This window comes from Etheostoma spectabile, chromosome 15, assembly GCF_008692095.1.
Source record: "Etheostoma spectabile isolate EspeVRDwgs_2016 chromosome 15, UIUC_Espe_1.0, whole genome shotgun sequence".
NCBI classification, from domain to species: Eukaryota; Metazoa; Chordata; class Actinopteri; order Perciformes; family Percidae; genus Etheostoma; species Etheostoma spectabile.
Window position 1 is genome coordinate 24993122 of NC_045747.1, and position 24243 is coordinate 25017364.

The 24243-nt window shown below is 41.1% G+C and overlaps 2 protein-coding genes across 2 annotated transcripts; both read right to left on the minus strand.

The window, feature by feature from the left end:
• Nucleotides 1–1448: 1448 nt before the first annotated feature.
• LOC116702367 (phosphoinositide 3-kinase regulatory subunit 5-like) lies at nucleotides 1449–23222 on the minus strand. Its single transcript, XM_032536545.1, is given in 20 exon segments — nucleotides 1449–1971; nucleotides 2983–3101; nucleotides 3183–3265; nucleotides 3373–3466; nucleotides 3578–3654; nucleotides 11196–11289; nucleotides 11497–11628; nucleotides 12575–12700; nucleotides 13144–13988; nucleotides 14097–14165; nucleotides 14789–14957; nucleotides 16194–16371; nucleotides 16513–16579; nucleotides 18522–18654; nucleotides 19225–19293; nucleotides 19396–19496; nucleotides 20045–20159; nucleotides 20341–20402; nucleotides 20405–20458; nucleotides 23098–23222. Coding segments are annotated over 20 exon segments (2772 nt in total). The 5' UTR covers nucleotides 23135–23222; the 3' UTR covers nucleotides 1449–1823.
• LOC116702381 (trichohyalin-like) lies at nucleotides 6543–9143 on the minus strand. The gene has a single exon (XM_032536566.1). It carries the CDS (start codon nucleotides 8994–8996, stop codon nucleotides 7602–7604), a length of 1395 nt encoding a protein of 464 aa, XP_032392457.1. The 5' UTR covers nucleotides 8997–9143; the 3' UTR covers nucleotides 6543–7601.
• Nucleotides 23223–24243: the final 1021 nt, after the last annotated feature.

Sequence of the window (24243 nt, forward strand, 5' to 3'; positions counted from 1 at the left end):
CGAACGCCTCGGTCGTGGGGCTGTCTGCACCCGGATTTCCAAACGGACCAACATGGCGGCGCGTTGGGAAACATTTAATGCGGGAAATTAGATGAAGCTGCCCAATTTGTCACCATTTTAAAATCGACAACGAACGGTTTAAAAGATTTTCCGGATTTTTCAACAGGCGGCGAGTCGAGCTGGGTGCCCCTGATTCACATAACGTAGGACAGCTTAGACTTGAAAGGTGAGAGAGAACAACATTCAGCAAAGGGCTGCAGGTCGGAACCAAACTCGCAGGCGCTGCGTTGAGGACTGAGTCTCTGCACACAGGCGCGCGCTCTACTGGATGAGTTACCCAGGCGCCCAATTAAGTACATTCACTCAAGTACAGTACTTAAGTACACATTTGAACTACTTGTACATTACTTGAGTCTTTTCTTTTCATGCCAAGTTCTACTTCGACTCCGCTACATTCATCTGACAGCTTTAGTCACTATGTAGTTTATAAAATAAATTTAATTATAAATGAAACTATCCAACAGTATAAAGACCTACAAGTTGAAATGATAATACCATTAAACACACAACTGTTTGGATCCTTTACACTTTCTAAAATGGGAGGATTGTTCTGCATTGAGTACTTTTACTTTTTATACTTTAAAGACATTTTCCTGATGATACTTGCATACTTTTACTTAAGTAACATTTCCAATGCAGGACGTTTACTTGTAACAGAGAATTACAGTGTGGTATTAGTACTTTAAAGGTCCCATGGCATGAAAATTTCACTTTATGAGTTTTTTTTAACATTTATATGAGTTCCCCAGCCTGCCTATGGTCCCCCCAGTGGCTAGAAATGGTGATAGGTGTAAACCGAGCCCTGGATATCCTGCTCTGCCTTTGAGAAAATGAAAGCTCAGATGGGCCAGTCTGGAATCTTGCCCTTTATGAGGTCATTAGGGGCAAAGTTACCTTCCCTTTATCTGCTTTATATGCACATACTAAGGAAAGCTCATTGTGGGACTGGCTCTAGTGGCTATAATTCTGCACCAAGGCTGCATTTTGGGAAAGAGACTTCAGATACAGTATTAGGAGACCACTAAGGTCTATATAAAGCAGACTTCAGATACAGTATTAGGGGACCACTAAGGTCTATATAAAAGAGACTTCAGATACAGTATTAGGGGACCACTAAGGTCTATATAAAAGAGACTTCAGATTCAGTATTAGGGGACCACTAAGGTCTATATAAAAGAGACTTCAGATTCAGTATTAGGGGACCACTAAGGTCTATATAAAAGAGACTTCAGATACAGTATTAGGGGACCACTAAGGTCTATATAAAAGAGACTTCAGATACAGTATTAGGGGACCACTAAGGTCTATATAAAAGAGACTTCAGATACAGTATTAGGGGACCACTAAGGTCTATATAAAAGAGACTTCAGATACAGTATTAGGGACCACTAAGGTCTATATAAAAGAGACTTCAGATACAGTATTAGGGGACCACTAAGGTCTATATAAAAACATCCAAAGAGCACCATGTCATGGGACCTTTAAGTACAAGATCTGAATTCTTCCACCACTGCTAGATTTAATGTTATGAAAATGAGGAGCGGGCAACCCCAAAGTCTTGCAACGCTACCAGAATGCATTGCCCGGCTGGTTTCATTGACAATGGAAAGCGTGGAAAAGGCACTTGCCAGTGGACACGGACCATTACTGTTTACTGATCTCTCCTTCCTTTCTCTAAACCTTTTCCTCTATCTGTACTCTGCATCCTGTGTTGCTTTGGTTTAAAACATCCAGTGGATTCTGTCAGAGTAATAAAAAGTGTGTCAGGGAAATGAGGCGGTAAAGGAGGTGATGGGCAGACAGAGCAGAGAGCAGTAGGACGGGTGCAGAGGCTGGACTTGGCCAGGCGACGGCTTGTAGGACCTCCAGTCTGAACCGCTTCCTGGTTTACAGCACAGAGACACATCACACCTGCGGACACAGAAGACACAGAATCACGGCACCTGGGTCTGACTCGCAGCTCAAACAAAGTGCAGATCCACTTTTGCGACACGACTGAAGCGTGGTGTCGCAACGTAATACATCGATGGTTGATGCTCCACTCCCTTGACCAGCGGCTGATTGGACGAACGCATTACGTGGGTTTGCCTACTTCCGAATTTCAAAAACAACAGTAACGGCGGCTCATTTGGAATATGATCTCATATTTTACGAAAACCGTTCCACGAAACGTGTTTCTGAAAACATTTTTAGCGAGAAAAGGCCATCCAGTTGTTGAATCGGTCTTCATTTCAGATCGACAAAGGTCAGTCTGAAAGATTTTTGTCAACTTCTATTTCATAGTCGCGTCACGTTCAATGGATTCATTTGCATAAAGATGCGCATTGGCCAGATATTTTTAAATGCTGCCTTCTTGGGCTGCTTTGTGGGTGCGTTAAAGTTGCTTGACATCACCCCCGTGAGCGTGGGTGGAGCATGGCGCCACATCAACGTCGCGCAGTCAGGTGGATCTGCACTGTCACACTGTAGCATGAAAAAAAGACTCATGCAAAGAACAATTACATCAACATTTGTATTAAAGTACATACAATACTTAGTTACATTCCACCACTGGTTGTCAGACGTGTTAATATGGACGGAGATTAGTTCTGCTGCTGGAGCCAAAATTCATGTGTGGACAGAGATCGTTTGTGTCTCAAAACGCTGTTTTAAAATAAAAACGTAGCAGTAGCATGTAGTAGTGACGGCCAAATGAAGCTTTGTGAAGCAGTGTCTTTCTTATCTGAGCTCACTAGGTGGCGCTCTTAGTTTTAAGAGAAAGGTCTAAGGCGTTACAATTCAATGTATTTTCAAGCCTTTGTTGAACAGTGGGCTCAGAAAAATAAAGACACATCTTCTTAAAGCTTCATTTGGTACATCACTAGCATGTAGCCTATGATGAGAAGATTGATTCCACTTTCATGTCTAATGATGCTCGTGTACCTGGTGACACTTTGGATGAACTTCTTCTCATCCTGATCCAGACACACAGCAAAAGTGGTCCCAGCGTCTTCGCCGTTCATTTGCACCTTGTCCACCTTCACCTCTGAGACGGAGATGTGCTGCCAGAGAACAGAAGTGTGAGGAGGGGGTGGCTTTTAAGAGGAAGGGGTGCATGAAGCGTTTAATTTCAACTCAATTACCTGATTGAAGCCCTTTTTAGACTTGGGGCACTGCCTCTTCAGGACTTCTGTCATTGTCAGCTGCAGACTTTCTATTCTTGAATCTGGACGGACAAGATTTTGATTAGACATCACAATGCAGACAAGCAAAACCCAATCAATAATAATTACTGGAATATAATCAAAAGACTGGGATATTACTGTCACATACCTAGCTGCTCAGGTTTCCGGCAGGCTTTGTAAAGATTGATCGATGTGCAAACCATCTCCGTCTGCGTCCACCGGCTCCTCCCGCTAACAGCTACCTGTAATCGGGAAGACGAGGCAGATGTAAAAACGTCTCTGTCTGTGAACTGTAACGTGTGTTGTGGTTTGTTTTTGCGGAAAATAGGTGAGCGTCAAAGCTGTAAGAATACCTTGTTGTAGGCAACACTTAGTGTTAAAGGAACAGCCTCCCGTTCTTCATCAATTCCAAACCTTTTGCTGGCAGCACCTACAAAGAGACACTTTAGACTGTAAGTGTGTGTGTGTGTGTGTGTGTGTGTGTGTGTGCGTGTGTGTGTGTGTGTGTTTATAAGCTGTTGTGGCTGTCTGGGTGTGTCTCTCAATGTGTAGTCTCATATTGCCAGCTCTCTCTCCACAGTGCTGTGCAGTGAGGTCTGGCTAAACCACAGATACACTCTGGGTTGCTTGCATTTCTATACACAATCGTCTTGGGTTGTGTTGTTTGTTTGTTTGTTTTATTTGGATCCCCATTAGCTTCAGCATTCACTAAAAGCTATTCTTCCTGGGGTCCTACAATCTTTCCTTGACAATACTCATAACATTTCATTACACACACATACATACATTTGAAAATACAAATCATAAGTAAATCTTACAGTTAACACAATTAATAAAAAAATTAAACAAAAGACACTACTCCGAATAGATCAATCCATTTTAAGAAATACAATAACAAAACAAAAGCCCTGTACCAACTCATTTTATCTTAAATATTTAATTCCTTTGAAATAAATATGTCTTAAGTGATTTTTTAAAGCCATACTGAGAGTTGTGTTTAATAGTTGTTAGGAGAGAGTTCCATTCACACATTGCTCTGTACCTAACTGAACGTTGAATTGATTTAGTTTTCACTTTAGGTAAAATAAAACTCCCTCCTACTGCATGCCTTGTTGGATAATGATGTATAGCAGTACTAAAGGATAGTTTTGTGTATAAAGTAAAAGGTGTGAAGGGGTTAAGCTCCGGACGCAGCAGCGGCGGCAAAATAGGCTCGGGAAGGAACTTGTTTTGGTGGAACATTTTTATTATAATTATTATTATTACTCCTCTTCATCCCCTATGGGACACAAAGCTTCAGTGAGCTTGTAATAGCCATCTCAGGCGTCTGTGTAATCTCCTTGGTGATGCTCCAGCTTCCCGTTTTCTTGTACAGTTCAGTGTTGGAGATCTTATTCCAGGGTTCGTACACCTCTTCCAATTCAAGCACTTTTCAAGCACATTCAAGGTCCATTTTAAAGCGTTTTCCAGCACCTTTCACCACCTTAATAACATACCAATACATAGCCAAATTTATTATTTAGTGTTTTTGTCACATTAAAAGACATAAGGCTATGAACAGCCAAAATGGTGTTTCGTAATAGCGGAAGGATCAGATATTAAAGCAAAACACAAGTTTTATTTTCAAAATATATCACTGTCTAAGTAGGCTTTGCTTGCTATCTAACCTTTGAGCCGAAATATGTTTACAGGCCTTGGTTTTGGGACACGTTGTTGATATATACAAGGTTTGATCAAAATCTGAGACAGTAACAACAACCTGTAATTCCATTTTAACCCAGAAGACTTTGACAGTGCACAGGCACCTGCCTGAAAAATATCCTATATCAATTTAAAAAATGTATTTCATCGCCAAGACATGTACATGTATCTAATAGAGCAGTGTGAATATTATATGAGGCCATCCTCAACCTTGCAGAGGGCTACTACCTACGTAGCTAGTAATGTTCACTCAGCGTTTTGTTGTACCTTCTGAGCCCTGAGGCCATTTTTACAGTTTATTGTCAGTCTGGATTTATTTTATAAAAAAGCTAAAGCTGTAAAACATCAACCCTGTTGTCTACAGTCAAGATATGAACATCATTTTTTTAGGACAAACTGGGTTATTATAATATTTGGGTTGCAGTGAGGTCACTTGCATGTTAAAAAGGGTTGTAGGGCCTTACAGACAAATAAATAAATAAAACGGAACATGAATCTTCCAGATATATATTGATATCACAGACAGATAAGTAATAAATAAGCCATTTTCCTTTCAAAAACACTTCTCATATGTCTTGGGAGTCACACTGTGAAGAAATAATCATCATAACTTATACAATTGACAAAATACATACATTTTTTCAAAGAAAGTCAAGACGCTTTTGCTCTCATGACATTTACTTATGCCAATAATAACATAATAATGTCATATTTATTGATATTACACCCACAGCAATGCTACACAAGCAAATGCGTGTCAAATATGTGCACCTCTTTTAGCTTTCCATACAGCCTATTGGCCTTTTTGTCCCCTCTGGCTTTCCATACAAGAGGGGTGACGTTATCTCCCATATATGGGCATACTGGGGCCTTTATTACCGTAAACGGACACAGAGGAGAGACGGAGCCGCGAACTAGCGGCAGAAATGAGCCAAAACGCGGATCAATCTTGGATGTAACAGTTTGGATTTAAAGCCCAACGACCCCCAAAGAGGCTGGAAGTTCCAGGCTCAATAGAAAACCACCTGTAGAGGCTAGAAAGACCCGAGAGACCTCCGTAACAGCTAACTCATCAGGTTTTAGAGGCAACTTTTGGTGAGTCGCTAGCTGTTATGTTTAAAAAATGCTTAAACTATGAATCGGAGGTGCTGTTTTTACGCGTGGGCGAGTGTCTCGTCTCAGAGGTTACTGTGCGTTAAAAGAGCGCTGCCGTTAAATCACGGGTTTCAGGTACGTACGGCACCGTCTGGATGGTTTCAATATTTCATAAAGTGTTCTTTCTGCCATATTTTAGGAATCATCAGAAATCAATACATTCATACTCTATATTCAAACACAAATAAGCTGGTGTCCCATGGCAACAACAGAATCAATAACCATTTGGATTGAAAACATAAGAATACATGTTGTTGTTGTCATAACAACACATTGAATCCTAGGACCCAATTTAGCTCTGACACAAATTCCCTCAGACAGCAGTTTATATTATAATAATAATAATCAATTTTATTTATAATGCACTTTTCATCAATAAATCTCAAAGTGCTACAGGTAAAAAAAAGAGAAAAAAATCAGAGTATCAGAGTCATTTGACTGTGACAATCCAAAGGTGCACATTGCAACAGGAGAAAAAAAACACTGGAAAACATGGAATTTAACTCCAGAGAGATTCAACCGCAAATACATTTCTACCTCAGTAACCTTGAAGAACAAGTACGGTGTGAACTGAAGGACAGCGAGGCGACGCTCACCCAATGTGGATCTGAGGGGAGAGTTCACCTGATCCTCCGAGGAGGATTTGCTGGCCGATCTCCTCGACCAGCTCCAACAACAGAGAGAGGGTTGGAGCCGTGAGAAAGAGCTGATGCAGAGGGAGATTTCTGGGACTTTGTGGAATAAAGCCTTTTTTTAATCCTTCTACCTACTCTGCTTTTGGGTCCTCCTTCCGCACCGTAACAGTCCTAGCTGTTTCTGGGAAACACATAAGGTCTCAAATAGATTTTAAAAAAGGTCTCTGAAGGCTTCAGACATGTAACACTGTTGTTATTTTTGGTTTTATTGATATTCGGATGTGCACCAAGTAGCGGGCACACTGTCTCCCTTTAACCTTTGGCTCTGCGATGGAGGAAACTCTGATTTCCAATTCTGCAAAACACACTTTTTACCAGCTGTAAAACGCCGTATTTTTTAAAAGACAAACAGATGGATGAGGAATTTATTTTCAAAATATTTTTGATTTTATTTTAATCTTGTATCTGTTGTGTCAGGACCACCGGATCACCCGGAGTCACCCTACATTTCTGCATCTAAACCTGCAGGTCTTTGGAGTAGGGCAGGAAACCGGATCACCCGGAGTACTGCCCCGTCTCCTCAGAAGAGGATAGATAGATAGATAGATTGATAGATATATGGATAGATGGATGGATAGATGATGGATGGATGATGGATGGATGGATGGATGGATGGATAGATGATGGATGGATGGATGGATAGATGATGGATGGATGGATAGATGATGGATGGATGGATGGATAGATGGATGGATGGATGGATGGATAGATGATGGATGGATGGATGGATAGATGATGGATGGATGGATGTATGGATGGATGGATGATAGATAGATGGATAATGTCCAGTTCACACAAGACTTTATCCCAGACTTTAGAGTAAAGTCTAGCGAGTGAGGGTAATAGGTGGGGAATTCAATTCCTCCTTCCTCCCTTTCTTGTCTCTCTTCTCCTTCCCTTCTTTTTTCAGTCGTTTCAATTCCTCCTTCTCTCTCTTCTCATTTTCCTTTCTCATTTTCTTCTCTCTCTCTGCTTCCTCCTTCCTCTCCTTCTTGTCTCTCTTCTCCATCTCCTCCTTTTCTTTCCTCTGTCTTTGTAACTCCTCCTTCTCTGCTTTCTTTTCCTTTCTTCTCATCTTGGCCTTCTCCTTGTCGGTTTTCTGGGCGAGCTCCTGGAGGCTGAGTTGAAGAACCCGGAGCTCGGTGTTTTTCCGGGTGAGGTTCTCCACGTCTTCCTCCCTTTGAGTCACCTTGAGGTGCCACTCCTTCTCAGTCTCTCTGTTCTTCTTCTGCAGCTCCGTCAGACTGAGGCTGAGCTTGATGTTTTGCTGTTGGAGGATCTTCATGTCTTCCTCCATTTGAGCCTTCTTTTCTAGCTTTGCCACATACTCTGACATCTCAGTTTTCAGGTCGTCCTTTTCCACAACGACCCGGCTTAACTGCTTGTCGTAGGCTTCTAGAGCAATTTTGAGCTCAACGACTTCCTGCTGCGTTTTCACAATTAGGCTTTTTTCCCAAAGTCGGTCTGACTCCATCAAATCCTTAATTTTTATCGTCATATCCTTATTTTTCTTCATCAGATACTCATTTTTCATCGTCAAGTCCTTATATTTCATCGTCAGATCATTATTTTTTATCGTCAGATCCTCATTTTTCATTGTCAGATCCTCGGTTTTCATCATCAGATCCTCAGTTTTCATCGTCAGATCCTTATTTTTCATTGTCAGATCCTCAGTCTTCATCGTCAGATCCTTATTTTTCATTGTCAGATCCTCGGTTTTCATTGTCAGATCCTTATTTTTCAATTTAAGGATGTTGACCTCGTCCTGCCAGGCCTGTCTCTTGCTCTTGTTCTCCTCTCTAATGGATCCATTGAACCCGTTTAACTCTGATCTTTCTGACTGTCGAGCCTTGAGAAATTTGTTTTGCTGTTGGAGGATCTTCATGTCTTCCTTCATTTGAGCCTCCTTTCTGTCCCACTCGGCCTCCGTCTCTCTGCTCATCCTTTCCAGCTCCTCCTCTATCTCGGAGATCTCCTCCTTGGCAGCTCTCTCGCTCCTCACCTGATCTTCCAGAGTCGCCACTTTTTTTTGCCACTTGGCCTCACTCTGGATGATCTCCTTCTTCAGGTTTTTCCTCATGGATCTTTCTAACTGTAGAGCCTTCAGGATTTTCCCCTTCTCCTCCATCAGGCCAGCATTCACTGAGACCAGCTCCTTCTTTTGGTTTTGGACCTCCAGAAGGGTCCTTCTCAGCTCCTCGAGCTGTGCGCTGGTTGCCATGATAGCCACAAAAAAATATTTTGAAGATATTTCAACAATATTTCTTGCGCTACTGGAGTATTTTCTAGTAGTACTGCTAGTGTTGCAGTTTAGAAAAGTGTTTTTGAGTCTTGAGCTCTGTGACAAAAAAGATGTGTCTCTTTTGAAGGACAGGGTTCAAGTGAAAGGTGGTGAGTCTCTCAGTAAGATACAGGCTCTGTGTTCAAAGCCACAGAAATTCATCAAAGGACAAGTGATGTCACACACTTGTGACATCACACCAAACCTATATCAAAGTCAAAGAATGTGTGATGTCACACATTCTATAGACCTTCTATAGATCTTAATCTTCTCCAAAATAAAATAAGTACAATGATAATAATAATAATAATTCCTTCAAAATAAAAGTCCAGTTAAGTGAAGCATGACATTATTATTATTTATTTTTTTATATTTTTTTTAATAAAGATATTTAAATTAAGACTGGTCACTGATCCAAAACTGTGTACCGACATCTGTGTACCAGACATAGGCGACATTATTATTAAGTGATCAACATGTAATCTGGGGAATTTTTTTTTTTAATTATCGTTTACGCCAGGCTATGAATTACGAGGTGTTTACGTGGTGGCCAATCCAAAAATATAAAAGGAGCTAAGATATTTGTGACTTTTTGCAACAAAAATCAGGGGGTTATGAAATCATGCAAGCCCCGCATTATTTTGCATGGAAATCTGCAATTTATGCAGCAAAATAATTAGCACCCCGCGTAAAAATGCAGACTTTGGCTGATTTCAAATGAGTGTATGTTAATGTAACATGTTACAATAAAATAAAACATGATTTAAGGCTTGTTAATGTGGTGCTGGAATATTCTTTTTACTGGACTGGGCCCAAAAGGGTGTATGTTGATGTAACAACTCCTTTATACAACAACTCCTTTATATTTTTGGATTGGCCACCACGTAAACACCTCGTAATTCACAGCCTGGCGTTAACAATAATTAAAAAAAAAAAAAATCCCCAAATTACATGTTGATCACTTAATAATAATAATGTTGCCTATGCCTGGTACACAGATGTCGGTACACAGTTTTGGATCAGTGACCAGTCTTAATTTAAATATCTTTATTAAAAAATGAAAAAATATCTATTATATCTAAAATAACTATTAAAAAGTGTAGATTACATGTTGAGCACTTGTGAACTACAAAAAAGTCTAGGCTACAAAAAAATATATAATTTATATATATATATATATATATATATATATTCTGTATATGCACCTCTGGTATTGACTTTTTGTATATGTACATACTGGCGATATAATTGTTCTTTGTTAATAAAATGAAAAAAAAGAAAAAAGCTGTCCGTTATGATGCTTGCGTGGTACCAATAGTGTAGGGAAACAGAGGTTTTCAGCTACGTATTTATGCGCATGCGTGAACATCGTGCGCATGCACAGAACGGATCTGGATTCGGGTCAGAATTGTAGCTGATAGACAGGTGTTCAAATACTTATGTGCAGCTGTATCATACAAATAAATAGTTAAAAAAATCATATATAATGATTTCTGGATTTTTTTTTTTAGATTATGTCTCACACCCCCATTCATCAGTGATACTGACAATCACACCTCATCACGCTCTTGTTTGCATCATTATTTAATAAATGTCACTTTATTATTGTTACGTCGCGGTGCATGTCCCTCTTTTGTTGTGGCCTGTGAGCCGGTCTTAACAAGTTGGGGGCTCGTTTGCCGTGAGTATAAAACCCGGACCTTGTTTGTGGTTTTCTTTAATTAATCCTAGTTAGTCGCTGTTGAGGCAATTCGGTTTAATTGAACTAGTCTATTGTTGTTTAAATGTTAAGATGCACTACAGTCATGTGTAATATAGTTTGATGTATAAATCAGGGGGAAAACCCTCATTTGCATCCTAAACCCCCAAAATACAAATTGGCTCAAATTATTTTACATGTTAATTATAATATACTAAATATAGGTTTTTGTTTGTTGTCTTTTGTCTGCTTTGTTGCTCGTTCCAAATTTTCTTCAAAACCTGACATTTTCAGTGTGTACCTCGCTAGCCCGAAGGTTGTTGTTATTGTTGTTGTTGATTCCCGAAGCAAAGGGACTTGGAGAACAGCAACACAGAGAGAGCATCCTACATGTGACGTGTTATCCTGGAAATTAACTTCTGTTGATCCAGAGTACTCACCCATGGCTTTAACAGCTCTGGTTCCAGCAGTGTGCCCGAGCTCCAGAGAGTGAATAAACACTTCCCTTCTCCTCTCTCCTCCAGCTAGGGTCAGCTGTGCGGACGAAGAAACCAAAAAAAATAAAAAATGAATCAGGTAGTTACTGCGGTATGTGTGTTTTTGTGTGTGTGTGTGTGTGTGTGTGTGTGTGTGAGATTATGGTTTTCACACAGAAACACCAGTTAATGCAGGGAAGTGTATTTTGATGTGGCTGACTTTTGGCGGCTACTTTTGACAATGTGTGCGTGCTGCTCCTCTCACCTCGGCCTGGTAGAGCTGCACCAGAACCGGCTGGTCTGCATGTCGGCAGTAATAAAGCACCATGTCGGCCAGCAGGGGGAGTTGCTCCACGCTGCCACTGCTCACTGACTCATCACCTTCCTTGCACGCCGTCTGGTTCATAGAGAACACACACATGGATTTCAGACAATACAAATTGCAATGAGGGAATAATGTGCATACAGTTGCATCATAACACAGCTTTTACCAAACCAAGATCTGGTGTGAGGTGGACAGAACCAGCATTTTCATCTCTGAAAAGGCAGAATATCACCTTTCTGTGGGGTTAATTTTAGTTAGATAAAGAAAAGTCTTTTTCATAAATATTTATCGTTAGAATTATTAAGTGTCTTAGGTGCAATGGAATAAATTTAGTGTCTCTCTTCTCCATGACATGAAGAACCCTCCTCTTCTCTAACTCCTCTGCCTCTATTAATAATTTCCCTAAGTCCCTTAGAAGAAGACATTTAAGTGAAGCAAGCACTTTTCGTTTACGTTATTGCTAGTCTCGCATTACCAGACCTTCCTCCACAGCGCTGCGGAGGAGGGGCTGGCTAGTCCACACAGCATTCCGAGATGGGAGAAAAACCTGCTGTGGTTTATTGGCATTTCTTTCAACCAATCACAATCTTTTGGGTGGTGTTAAGTGGCAGACGTAGCAATGGAGCAAATGGAGCAAAACCGCCTTGGGAAGGAAGTTGTTTTGGTGGAACGTGTGTACGTTCAAAAGTTGTTTTAGTCGTGCAACAGAAAACTCCGATTGGACAGATAGTCTAGCTAGCGGTCTGGATTTACCCTGCAGAGATCTGAGGACCAGTTAACCATAGTCCTCAGAAATCCACCAGAGTTTAAAATTCCAACACAAAGAAAGTGGGAGGTAAAGGACATTGGAAAAATTTGAGGGACATGCGACCGAATTACTGGCGGCAGCTGAACAATCCCGGAAATGAAAAGTTGTCCATATAAATTACATCATTGCTAAATTTAGAAACACTTTTTGTTGCTCAGAGTCAAGTGCCGGAAGACATGGACCTGAGAAAGGGGGCAGTATGGAAGGTACCTGACAAAGGACGTCTGAGGACAGGCTGAGCAGGCTGAGGACGTTCTGCTCGTACCAGGGGTCGATCATGCCCAACATCTGGGCGATATCAGTGGAGCTGTCATCCAGTACGCCGCCATTAGACTCCTATCACAATGACAGAATAAAATGTGATCATTCCTCAATAATCCAAACTATTATACATAAATAACATTTCATCAACGTCATGATTGACCTTCAACACCGCGGCTCCACCGCCCGGTCACTACTGTGCAGACTCTGACTCCAGAATTACAATATGGCTAAGTCGGTAAAGGTAAATAATAGAACAGCTATTAGGGTAAGTCTGTTCAGAAAATGATATCACTTTACTGTAATGCAGGCTTTAAATCCAGGAAAAGACAACACACGTGTCATATCACAATATCCAAAATGTAAAATGATATCCAGCTTCATATACCGGTGACGATATATTATATTGATATATTGCCCAGGCCTTCCCTAGTGTACGCGTACCCCCTTTTGAGAAACTCTTATCTAAAGTATGACATATAGAGGTGAAAACGTGCAACACAGACAGATGTTCTCACCACAGCGGCAGCAGCTTTGGTTGAACTTCCCATCGGGCCCTCAGTTGGCGTGTGTCCTCCCTGGCTTCCCATCATTCTCCTTTTGGTGGGAACAAGGTAAAACTGCAGTTTGCACGTCTTGGTGAGTCGGGGACATTTGCTCTCTCTCTGCTGCAGGTCGTTGTACGCCCTGGCCAGCCTTCCGGCTTCTCTGTCGCCTCCGAACACCACCACTTTGAGCAGGGTGGGCGCCTCCGCCACGTCGCCTTCGTCGCAGCTCAGGATCGGCCTCCTGCGGACGCACACATGCTTCCTTGGGGCTAGGGGGTCCAGGGTGGCAGTGGACGCATGCAGAGATTGAACGTGTCTAGACATGGTCGTTGAGTATTTGAGCTGCGAGCCATTTCTGTGAACGTCTTTGGTGAAGTCCTCGCGGTAGCCCATGCTCTGGGCCCGCCGGCAAACGCTCGGGCTGCGGGGGCTCTTGAAAAGCGACGAGAGGCGCTCAACGCCTAAGATGGATCTGGACTTCTTTTTGGGTTTCTTCCTAAGCTTTGGTTGGTTGCTTTGTCCTTCCTCTGTGTCCTTGTGTGTTGCTTCCTCGCTGAAGTCGCTCTCCACCCCCGACGAGCCAGACAGCGTGGAGACGGCGGACCAGCTGGAGAAGAGCGAGTAGCCGGAGTCCCTCGAGGAAGAGGATGCGCTGGAGACGCGGTGGCTCTGAAGCCCGTTGTCCACTTTGTTCCCCTCCAACTCGTCTTCCTCATCCACACTGGTGTCATAGTTGTCGTCCTCATCCACTTCTGTTTTGAGGAAACAGTCTGGAGGGAAGTCCAGGTTGGACTCCAGAATGCCATTCAGAACATCTGCACGAATGTGAAGACGATTTGAGAACACCAAAGAGGTTTTTTAGAGTTAAAGACACATCTCTGGTAAATATTGCAGGCCATTTTTTTTTAAATTGAACTAATTACCAAAATTGTCGTTTTCCCAAGAGCATGTTTGACATTTGGGGATGGGCAGCATGAAAGTCTCCACAGCCCCTAATGAGAGGAGATCACACTCAATGTAAGGAAGAAATACACAAAAACAAACTCCTTCTTTTCTAGTTGCAGTGTCACTTTTGAAGTAATTCTGGATGCAGACACCACATAGTCCATGCACACATGCTGCATGATTATGAAAAAAAAACATAATCACAATTATTTTGGTCAACATTAAAATCACAATTATTTAACACAGTTACTCATTTAGATATACAACAATGTTGCATTATTGAACTTTTTAGTTGCGTGTGTCACTGAAACCAACATTTTGTAACCCCACCTGCCATCTTTTCCAAAACCTAACTGTCCTGAGCTTGTGCCGCATGTCACTTAAACGTACGTCCAGATCATTAAAAAGTAAGGCCAATATTCCAGACCAAGTGCGTTTAAATATGAAGCCAGGGGCAACTTTTTGCGTCAATAACTAAACATCAAAGGTACATCAAAGTGCCTCTTTTTGACACAGTAAGATAAGATAAGATAAGATTAGCCTTTATAATCTCCTATGGGAGAAATTTGCCTTGGGCAGTAGAGAGAACAAATAAATGGCATCACCCATCCAACATTAACATAATAAACATACAGTAAACATGCATAAAACGCATGTGTTTCTGTCTCACCATCTAGGCAGCCATCAGCGGGAGTAGGAACCACAACGCTTTCCCTGAGCCTCTCCATGCTGTGTAGTAGACCTTGTCTGGCTGCGCTGAGACCGGCTGTAGAGGCGGCTGTCTCCATTCGGTCGGTCACGGCCTCCATGAGCTGCTCCAGCTCCTCAGGGCGCTTTGTCTGGCCAAACATAAGGAGGGTTTGTGTTAGGAATTGTGGAAGAAAGTGAATTGCCTAAAGGTTTTAGTAATTAGTAAAGGTTAGTAAAGGTTTTTTAGGTTTTCTTAATTTGCTAATGGAGCTTAGTCTAAATTCTTGCAGAAAGACTTCCAAACTAATCACATTCTCTCTCCCTTCTAAACTGAACAGTTGTTAGAGGCATTTGCTTATATTTTAACCAATCAGAAGTGGCCTTGAATTTAACGAGCCAATCACAGCATGACTTCCCTGTTTTAAACCTGTCTCTCTCTAATGCTCAGTTGTCGTTTCAGGCTAAGAGCACAACCCTCTTCCCCCCCTCGCTCCTCCAGTCTTCATCATGCTCGGCTCCTATATATATATATATACACACACTACCGGTCAAAAGTTTGGGGTCCCTTACAAATTTCCATTTCACTCCATTATAGACAGGATACCAGCTGATCTGAGTGGGGGGCTGATCTTTAATGCAATATCTACATTTACCATTAACATCAACCATTCATCCAATTTTCCAAAGGCACATCTGTTTACTAATCTGATATTATTTTAAAAAACTAACTGAGAAAACAGTTACAACCCCTTTGCAATTATGTCAGCACATAATGTAATCTGGAAACTGCTGCCCTGGTTAAAAAAACAAGGCAACTGATCTCAGCTGGGATTCTGTCTATAATGGAGTGCAATGGAAATCACTTCATAATGATGAAATTTAATCTCCAAAGACTGTACATGTCATATCATGCATTGGTACAATAAATCTTATCTTCAACAAAGTCTCTCCTGATTGAACTATTGTAATCGCGACTTTCAACGTCATTGCATATTTTCCTTTCAATGTTATTATAATATTTCCATATTATCCTTATTATTAATCATGCAGCTCTTTTCTCTTTCCTGTTCCCTGATCCAATTCCTGCTGTTCTGTATATTTTGACTATGCTAAAAAAAAAATGGCCATGCACCTACAATACCTAAACAAATTTTTTGTATGTGTAAAAAACGTATTTGGCAATAAAGCTATTCATGATTCTGATTCTGAAAACCCTGGCCAGAGACTCATTTGGGTCAGAGAGAATCCTACAGCTTCTCGTGAACGTATGTCTCCACTGTGCAGTGAATAAAACTCTATTGAACCAGCCACAGCTGAGACAATGTTTCTATCCTAGGAAAGAATAAAAAAGGAAGTGTGCTTCCAAATCCCATTTGGTGGGTCACCTGCAGGGCAGCGTGGAGCGCCTGCGGGTCGTGATCGGTGCCCAGTGTTGCCTGGAAGCCGTGCACGATGAGGAGGATGGCGACGTCTCTACTGGAGGGCGCGGTGCAGCCCAGCTGCTCTGAGACAGACTGGACCTCTAGAGGGACGTCCTCATCTGGGCTCACCAACAGCACCGTCCTGAGCTCACATACACACACACACACACACACACACACACACACACACACACACACACACACACACACACACACACGTTTTTGAAGTGCCATAAAGAGTTTAAGATGTGTGAAAAAGTAGCCATGTTGTGAATAAACTTACATTGTTTTGGAGTGAATCTCAGGGGAAATACCCTGCTCTGTCCGCACCAGTCTTTGAAATGAAATGCCTGAAACAACAGTTGGCAGACAGTTTAGTTTAGTATATGTAAGTGGGTAAACACTGCCCCCATATGGTCACACTGACACATGAAGAATGCCTAAGCCTTTTATTTTAGATGTACCCCACATCCCTGTACCCCTTCATCATCATATACACAAAAACTGCAGACTACAGAGATGCAAAACAACCACAAAGAGACGCTAAATGACTAAAATTAGACAAAAAGCTATCAAAAATGTACACACACCGACTACAAACAAAACAGAATGACCGCAAACGCAAAATGCATTAAAATAGATGTGAAGCCACCACAAAGACAGAAAACAACCACAAAATGATCACAAGAAGGTGCAACAACGACTAAAATAGATGCAAAACTAGAAAGAGACACGGAACGACCACATAGAATCCAAAAAAGTCTACAAATATCTACTTCAAGCAGATGCAAAATGACTACAAAGAGACCCAAAACTACTACCAAGAGACGCAAATTGATTAAAAAAAGATGCAAAACCAACGGAAAAAGACAGAAAACAGCCACAAAGAGACACAAAAAGACCACAAACGACCCAAAAAGCCCTACAAAGAAACACACAAGACCACATAGAAACATTTAACCTCTACAAATACTGTAGATCATAAACCAGACCAAAAACTTACTACAAAGTGATGCAACTAGATGCAAAACCAGCACAAAAAAAACATATACAAAAGGGACGCAAAATGACTTAAAGACTCTTAGAGAGTCTTTGAGTTTGGGTGTCCCCTTGTCTTATAATCCTTTCATGAGTACCCCCTGTGGTGAAATGTCCAGCTTACAAACTCCTGCTATGTAAACTGAGACAGTGGTACCTCGTCTCATTCAGGTCGGTGTCCAACATAACCTCATCACCTTTCCAGGCAGAGGAGTACTTCAGCTTTGTGCCTCCATAGATGACGGGAGACGTAACAGTTGTATAATGGCTGTTTTACAGTAGCTGCAGCCAAGCTGGCCCGCGCCTTGGTTTGCAAAGCGGAAACAGGGAGCATGAACGAGCTCCTGGGCAAACGGATGACAGGACTCTAAAGTTAAGAGTGACTGCAAGTCTCTCTTACTGGAGTAAACTTGCTGGATACGAGTTCTTTTATGGTGAATGAAAGGCTTGATCCGACCAAGTAGATCATTCAATCAAATCAAAGCATTGATTGATTTCTACTCTGTAGAAAGAGCAAAGGCGGAACCTCTGTTCAGGAGAAGACTGAAACTAGTGGTGCGAGCACCAGCGCAGGTATAAATAGTTACGGCGATCCTATGACGTCACATATGCGCACGCCACCTTGGCTGCGTCTACCATAAAATGCGCTTAAGTCAGTGTTGCTCACCCTGCCAATACTATAGAGAAAGAAACACGTAACTCATTTAGTCTGAGATGAGATATCAATGTACCCGCAATATCCTTATTTAGCATAAAAGATGCCGCTAAACTTAACACCTCCAGCATGAGTTAAAATACACCTTTAGGGAGATAGGAACTTCAGAGGTTGGGATAGCAACCACACTATAATGTGTGATTCTATGTGGGAATGTGGGATGGGAGAAAAACGTGCTCTGGTTTATTGGCATTTCTTTCAACCAATTCCAAACGTCTTGGGTGACGCTGACTGCCGGACACAGTGCGACAATGCCGCTGCAAAATATCCCCGGGAAAGAACTTGTTTTGGTGGAACACATGTACGTTCAAAAGTTGTACAGATAGTCTAGCTAGCGGTCTGGATTTACCCTGCAGAGATCTGAGGACCAGGTAACCATAGTCCTCAGAAATCCACCGGAGGTTAGAAATACAACACAAAGAAAGCGGAAAGTGACGGACATCCGGCTGAATGTCCGGCGGCCCTGGAATAATCCCAGAAGTCGAGCAGTGAGGTGACATTGGGCCTTTTTCGTTGCGGTGTACGAGCGTCAGTGGTACCTGGTGCTCGGAGCTCCTGCTGGATGATGTTCAGGAGGCGTTTGCTGGCAGAGCTGCACGGCTCCGGCCAGGCCAGGAAACTGTGGAACAACCGGTGTGCCTCCTGGAGCACGTCTGGAGCCACATGAGGAGCCTGAGAAACAGAGGTGGAAGGTCACTAAGTACAGTTACTTATCTACTGTACTTAAGTATAAATTTGGGGCAAGGTTTTTCTTTTCATACCACTTTCTACTTCTACTTCAATTCCTTTTTTTAGAGAGAAATATTGTACTTTTTATTCAACTACATTAATCTGATTAAACTTTAGTTACTTTACAAATTAACATTTTTGCACACAAAACACAGTTTACAAAATATGATGTTGTATTAAAAAATGTAACTACCCAATTTAGGCCCACAGCTGAAATAATTATCTACTTAAACACTTAGTTTTTAGATTTTCTGCAATGAGTACCTTTACTTTTAAATACTTCAAGTAAGTTTTCCTGTTGCTTACATACTTTTACTTAAATTCATTTTCATGCAGGACTTTTACTTCTACTATTTGTACAGTGTGGTATTAGTAATTTTACTTGAGTAAACAATCTGAATACTTCATTCACCACTGCTGAGAAAAAACAAGTAACCAGGTGAAATAAAGAGTACAGAACAAACTGGGAGTCTGTGTGTGTTCCTCTCCTGATTATAACATGCACCCACTCACCTTTAGGAGGGTTGAAGAGAACAGGAGAGTGAGGGGCACCACCAGCTCATACCGACACTGCTCTAGCACCTGCCAAAAAATAGTAAAAAACCTTGAATTGAAACACGCTGTCGTTCCTCATATTACACTTTTGGAAAATTATGATGTTGTTGTTGTTTGTTAGCTTGTGACCTCCTTTGTTTTCCTCAGTATTTTCTGCAAAAGGATGAGGAAGTTGTGCGGATCTCTCTTCACAAGTTCCTCCAAACACCAGCGGCTTATGCACAGCCCGGCTGCTCAGACAGACAGAAACACACAACTTATTTCTCCTTTTAGGGTTCATCCTGATGACAGGCATTAAATATGCTTTGTAGATACATTTTATCAATGAATCCTCAGAAAGGCGCCGAGCTAAAAGCAAAAAGATTAAGCCACTTTCCCTTGTCCCTTGTTGTATGATCTCGTTTCTTTTAGTAATTCTTTCAAAATCAAACCTGCATTAAACAACATGATACTCCTCCACATTGTCTGTCACTCCACATTCTGTGCCACCACTTTCAGTTCCCTTTTGTCTCTATAAGTTGGACAATGTGTTCCCGATTGATTCGCTGGGTGTGTGTTTTGATGAATTAACAGGTTAAAAATCTACTCAGTATTTACACCCAATATTTCAGTGAAGAACAACAACAGCAGCCAAGACATGTACAAACTGTTTTCAACATTTTGAAATATCTCCACGTGCATATTTCTGGTGTAAATCAAGGACCCAAGTTGTGTTAAATCTTCAGCTTTGTTTTTGTATTGTGTTAGCGTTATGGACAGGTATGGGATTGGGTCTTACCGTTCCAGAGTTGCTTGTCAGGAGTGTTGAGGCCCAGGCCACAGAGGCAACGCTCCAGGACATGCTGGATCCGATCCTCAGTGCAAGAGCTCTGCTCCATCTTCGTCATCATCTTCTGCAGAGGCATCACAAAGTCCACAGAAAAAAAGCAGGAGATAAACCGACAGGAAGTCCAGAAATAAAAACAATAATTACACCCTATTATTGTGTTCCGGTAAACCAATGTATTGGGTCTCTTCAGTAGTCCAAGCTTCCTGTTATTGCTGTTGCCAACACTTAATATTCTTTATAGTTACCCTCAGGAGACAATCAAACACAAATGTCCACAGCAAAGACGTCAGGGCAGAAAATACAGCTTGCCACTTCCTACTGAAAGCAGTGAGTCACAGACTGTGTGAACAGACCGGAGACGAGCTGGTCGAAAAAACAGCAGCCGCAACTTCTACTTCTTCTACTTCTCTACTATGGTCTTAAAATCAGCTGCTGACACCACATTTCAAATGACTCAAAGTGGGATGGAAAGGAATCTTACAAAAGGACAACTTCCCTTATTGGTCTTATTGGCAAGCAAGAACAAAGTATGTACGTTTTTTTTGTTTTCGTTTTTTAAGTAAAGACTGTACAGGTCAGTCAGGTCAGGTAAAATAATCAATTTAAAGCACATAAAAAACACATCAAGTTACATTCAAAATACACATTTTTGGAATTTGCTTACTAGAAATCACATGCCACCTGGGGTTAGGGTGAAAACGCATGGGATGACACAAGTAAAACCCAGTGACTACTCAATGAAATGGACAATTTTGGAAATTAAGGGGTAATTAAATACGTTATTCCAAGGCAGGGCCTGTTTTAAACACCTATTGTGGTTGATTTCACAATAAACATATCGCTTAAGATTGCCATAAGACAAAACATTTTCCTCATAAGTATATTTGGCTTCCAGGATGTCAATGTCAATAAGGAAGCTGCGATTGTGCCCAGCTGTGGCAGATGTGTCAATGCAGTGTTGAATAATGTGTGTAGTGACACGACTGGAAAACTGGGGTCACCTGTGCCCGTCAAAACAGGAAAAGGCCTTTCCGGGAAGCATTTATGCAATATTAGGACGGGAAGGGAAGAAACTGCCTCTGACAGAATCATTTTAAACTAAATAAAAGTGGATATTGCAACAATTTGTTCTTCTTCTTCCAATTAAATTGGTTTGGTTTGGTCATGGATGCATTTGTACAACAAGCTGTAGAAGCTACGTTTTCACCCATTTACCATCCATTACTTGAAGCTAAATATTTGAACTGTCTATCCATTTCCTGAAAGCTGTTGTAGGCAATTTATTTTTGGGCGACATTGAGCATAAAAGCCATTGTAATCTCACAGCATATTGTATTTGAAATGGTCAATTTAGTCAGATGATGTTGCAGTTATAAAAACATGATTTTAGCAGAGTCCAGGGCAGCAGCTTGGAAACAACTTGAACATTTCTACTGGTTAACATTTAGTGTGAAGCGGCCACATTTCACTCACTATTTCATCCTTGTTCCGTTGTCTGACAACAGAAGCAGAAAAGTATGTGAATGAGAACAGCTTTATTGGGAATTTGGTTGTATTGAAATCCTTTATATGTGGACACCGAGTAAGAGTAGCAAGCGTGAAAAACAGACACTGGCTTAGTCCGTAACTCTACAGGATGAAAATCATGGCTGTGATAGATTGGTGCACGGCGCAAATACGACAAAATGGCGTCATGAAAAAGCTAATTAGTGCAAGATGAAATCTAGCGACATTTAGCAACTTTCCGAGCAGGCTCTATGTACTTTCCATCGAAAGTAGTTGCGTAGTAACACCGAGGAAGATGTCTCACTCGACTTTAACTGTTTGCTTTCTACTGTTGGGCCGAAATCCTGCCCTTCTAGATTCTTTCAGGAAGAAGGGTTCAAGTCCGTAGGTTGGATAAAAGAACGTTTATTACAATAGAATATATTCCAGAGACAAGGTTACAGAGAATATGCTTCCATAGCTCTCCCTAAGTTTGTCTAACTCTTTTCCCTTTCTGCATGATCTTATGTGCACAGGGGGGTTCAATTGTTACCACGTGACATGTTTGTGCTCCGTGTTTTGTCTTCAGAAGGTTAGTGCCTAGCAGAGCTTGGCCTGCAAAATAGATAACAGGTCTCAGACTGCTACTGGAGAGGACCTTCACCCAAACACAGGACGTGTCCCAAACCACCCTTGGCCCTGCTTTTCAGAATTAGACTCACTCGGCAGAGCTATGGTTGGACACATTGTACCAAAACAACTTATTAAAAAGGTCACAGTAAACTTATGAACTATCACACTGAAACCAAGCAGACTATGTGTAATGCTTTTGCCCTTTAGCTCAAAATATAATGATTTTAACACACATGATTAATATAATGCACTAGTGAATATAATGATGTTCATGCACACATGATATGAATACATTTTATTCCAACACTACCTACTGCAGCTTTAAGCTAAGTGTTTACCCATAACTTTTAGCTAACTAGCTAACTAGCTAGTTCAACTGTTATAACGCTAGCCATTATTTAAGCTAACTATAGCAACGGTCAGCCATTAAGATTAGCTAACAATTTCAACTGTTTATACATTACTTTTAGCTAACTTTTTAACTGTTTATCCATTATGTTTAGCTAACAATTTCAACTGTTTATACATTACTTTTAGCTAACTTTTTAACTGTTTATCCATTATGTTTAGCTAACAATTTCAACTGTTTATACATTACTTTTAGCTAACATTTTAACTGTTGACCCGTTATGTTTAGCTAACAATTTCTGTTTGGCTAACGTTAGCTATTTCAATTGTCTACTTCAGCAAGATATTCTCTGCTAATTTGCTAACTAGTATTTACAAGAGGTGTAAAAAAAAAAAAAAAAGTCAGAAAATCTGTATACAGCTGACTTTTTTCGCCATTCTGTCTTCTTCAAATTTTTTGAACTAGGTGATACCCCAACCTCACAGTAAAATGACTAGCACATACAGAAATATTAAACCATGAAGACATATCTTACAGTACGTGTAGCAGGGAGGAAGCAGGTGTTTCTCCATTGTTTGTTGTCAGGCTGTATTGTCCAGCCCTGCCCTGCCAACCTGACTTTTAATGCCACAAAAACACTGAGCTTTGCTGGTTGGCTTTAATTGCACAAAATGGATGATGTGTTGTTTGGTTTTTAGCATGTTTGCATTTTAGAAAAAAACATTTTCATATTTTATTTTAATATATTATATATTTTCATTATCTTTAGCAAAATTTCTCATTCACAAAAGTAAATTCAGTATCAGAAAAGCTCTGTTTGAAGTTGATGAAATGCAATAACACATAAACTAATCAGCCCTCCCTAAACTGCAAAGCCTTAAATACTATATGTATACAGTGGTGTGAAAAAGTGTTTGCCCCCTTCCTCATTTCCTGTTCCTTTGCATGTTTGTCACACTTAAGTGTTTCGGAACATCAAACCAATTTAAACAATAGTCAAGGACAACACAAGTAAACACAAAATGCAATTTGTAAATGAAGGTGTTTATTATTAAAGGTAAAAAAAATTCAAACCATCATGGCCCTGTGTGAAAAAGTGATTGCCCCCCTTGTTAAAACATACTATAACTGTGGTTGTCCACACCTGAGTTCAATTTCTCTCGCCACACCCAGGCCTGATTATTGCCACACCTGTTCACAATCAAGGCATCACTTAAATAGGAGCTGCTTGACACAGTAAGGTCCACCAGAAGATCCTTAAAAGCTACACATCATGCCGAGACCCCAAGAAATTCAGGAACAATTGAGAAAGAAAGTAATTGAGATCTATCAGTCTGGAAAGGGTTATAAAGCCATTTCCAAAGCTTTGGGAATCCAGCGAACCACAGTGAGAGCCATTATCCACAAATGGCGAAGACATGGAACAGTGGTGAACCTTCCCAGGAGTGGCCGGCCGCCCAAAATTACCCCAAGAGCGCAGTGACGACTCATCCAAGAGGTCACAAAAGACCCCACAACAACGTCCAAAGAACTGCAGGCCTCACTTGCCTCAGTTAAGGTCAGCGTTCATGCCTCCACCATCAGGAAAAGACTGGGCAAAAATGGCCTGCATGGCAGAGTTCCAAGGAGAAAACCACTGCTGAGCAAAAAAAACATCAAAGCTCGTCTCAATTTCTCCACA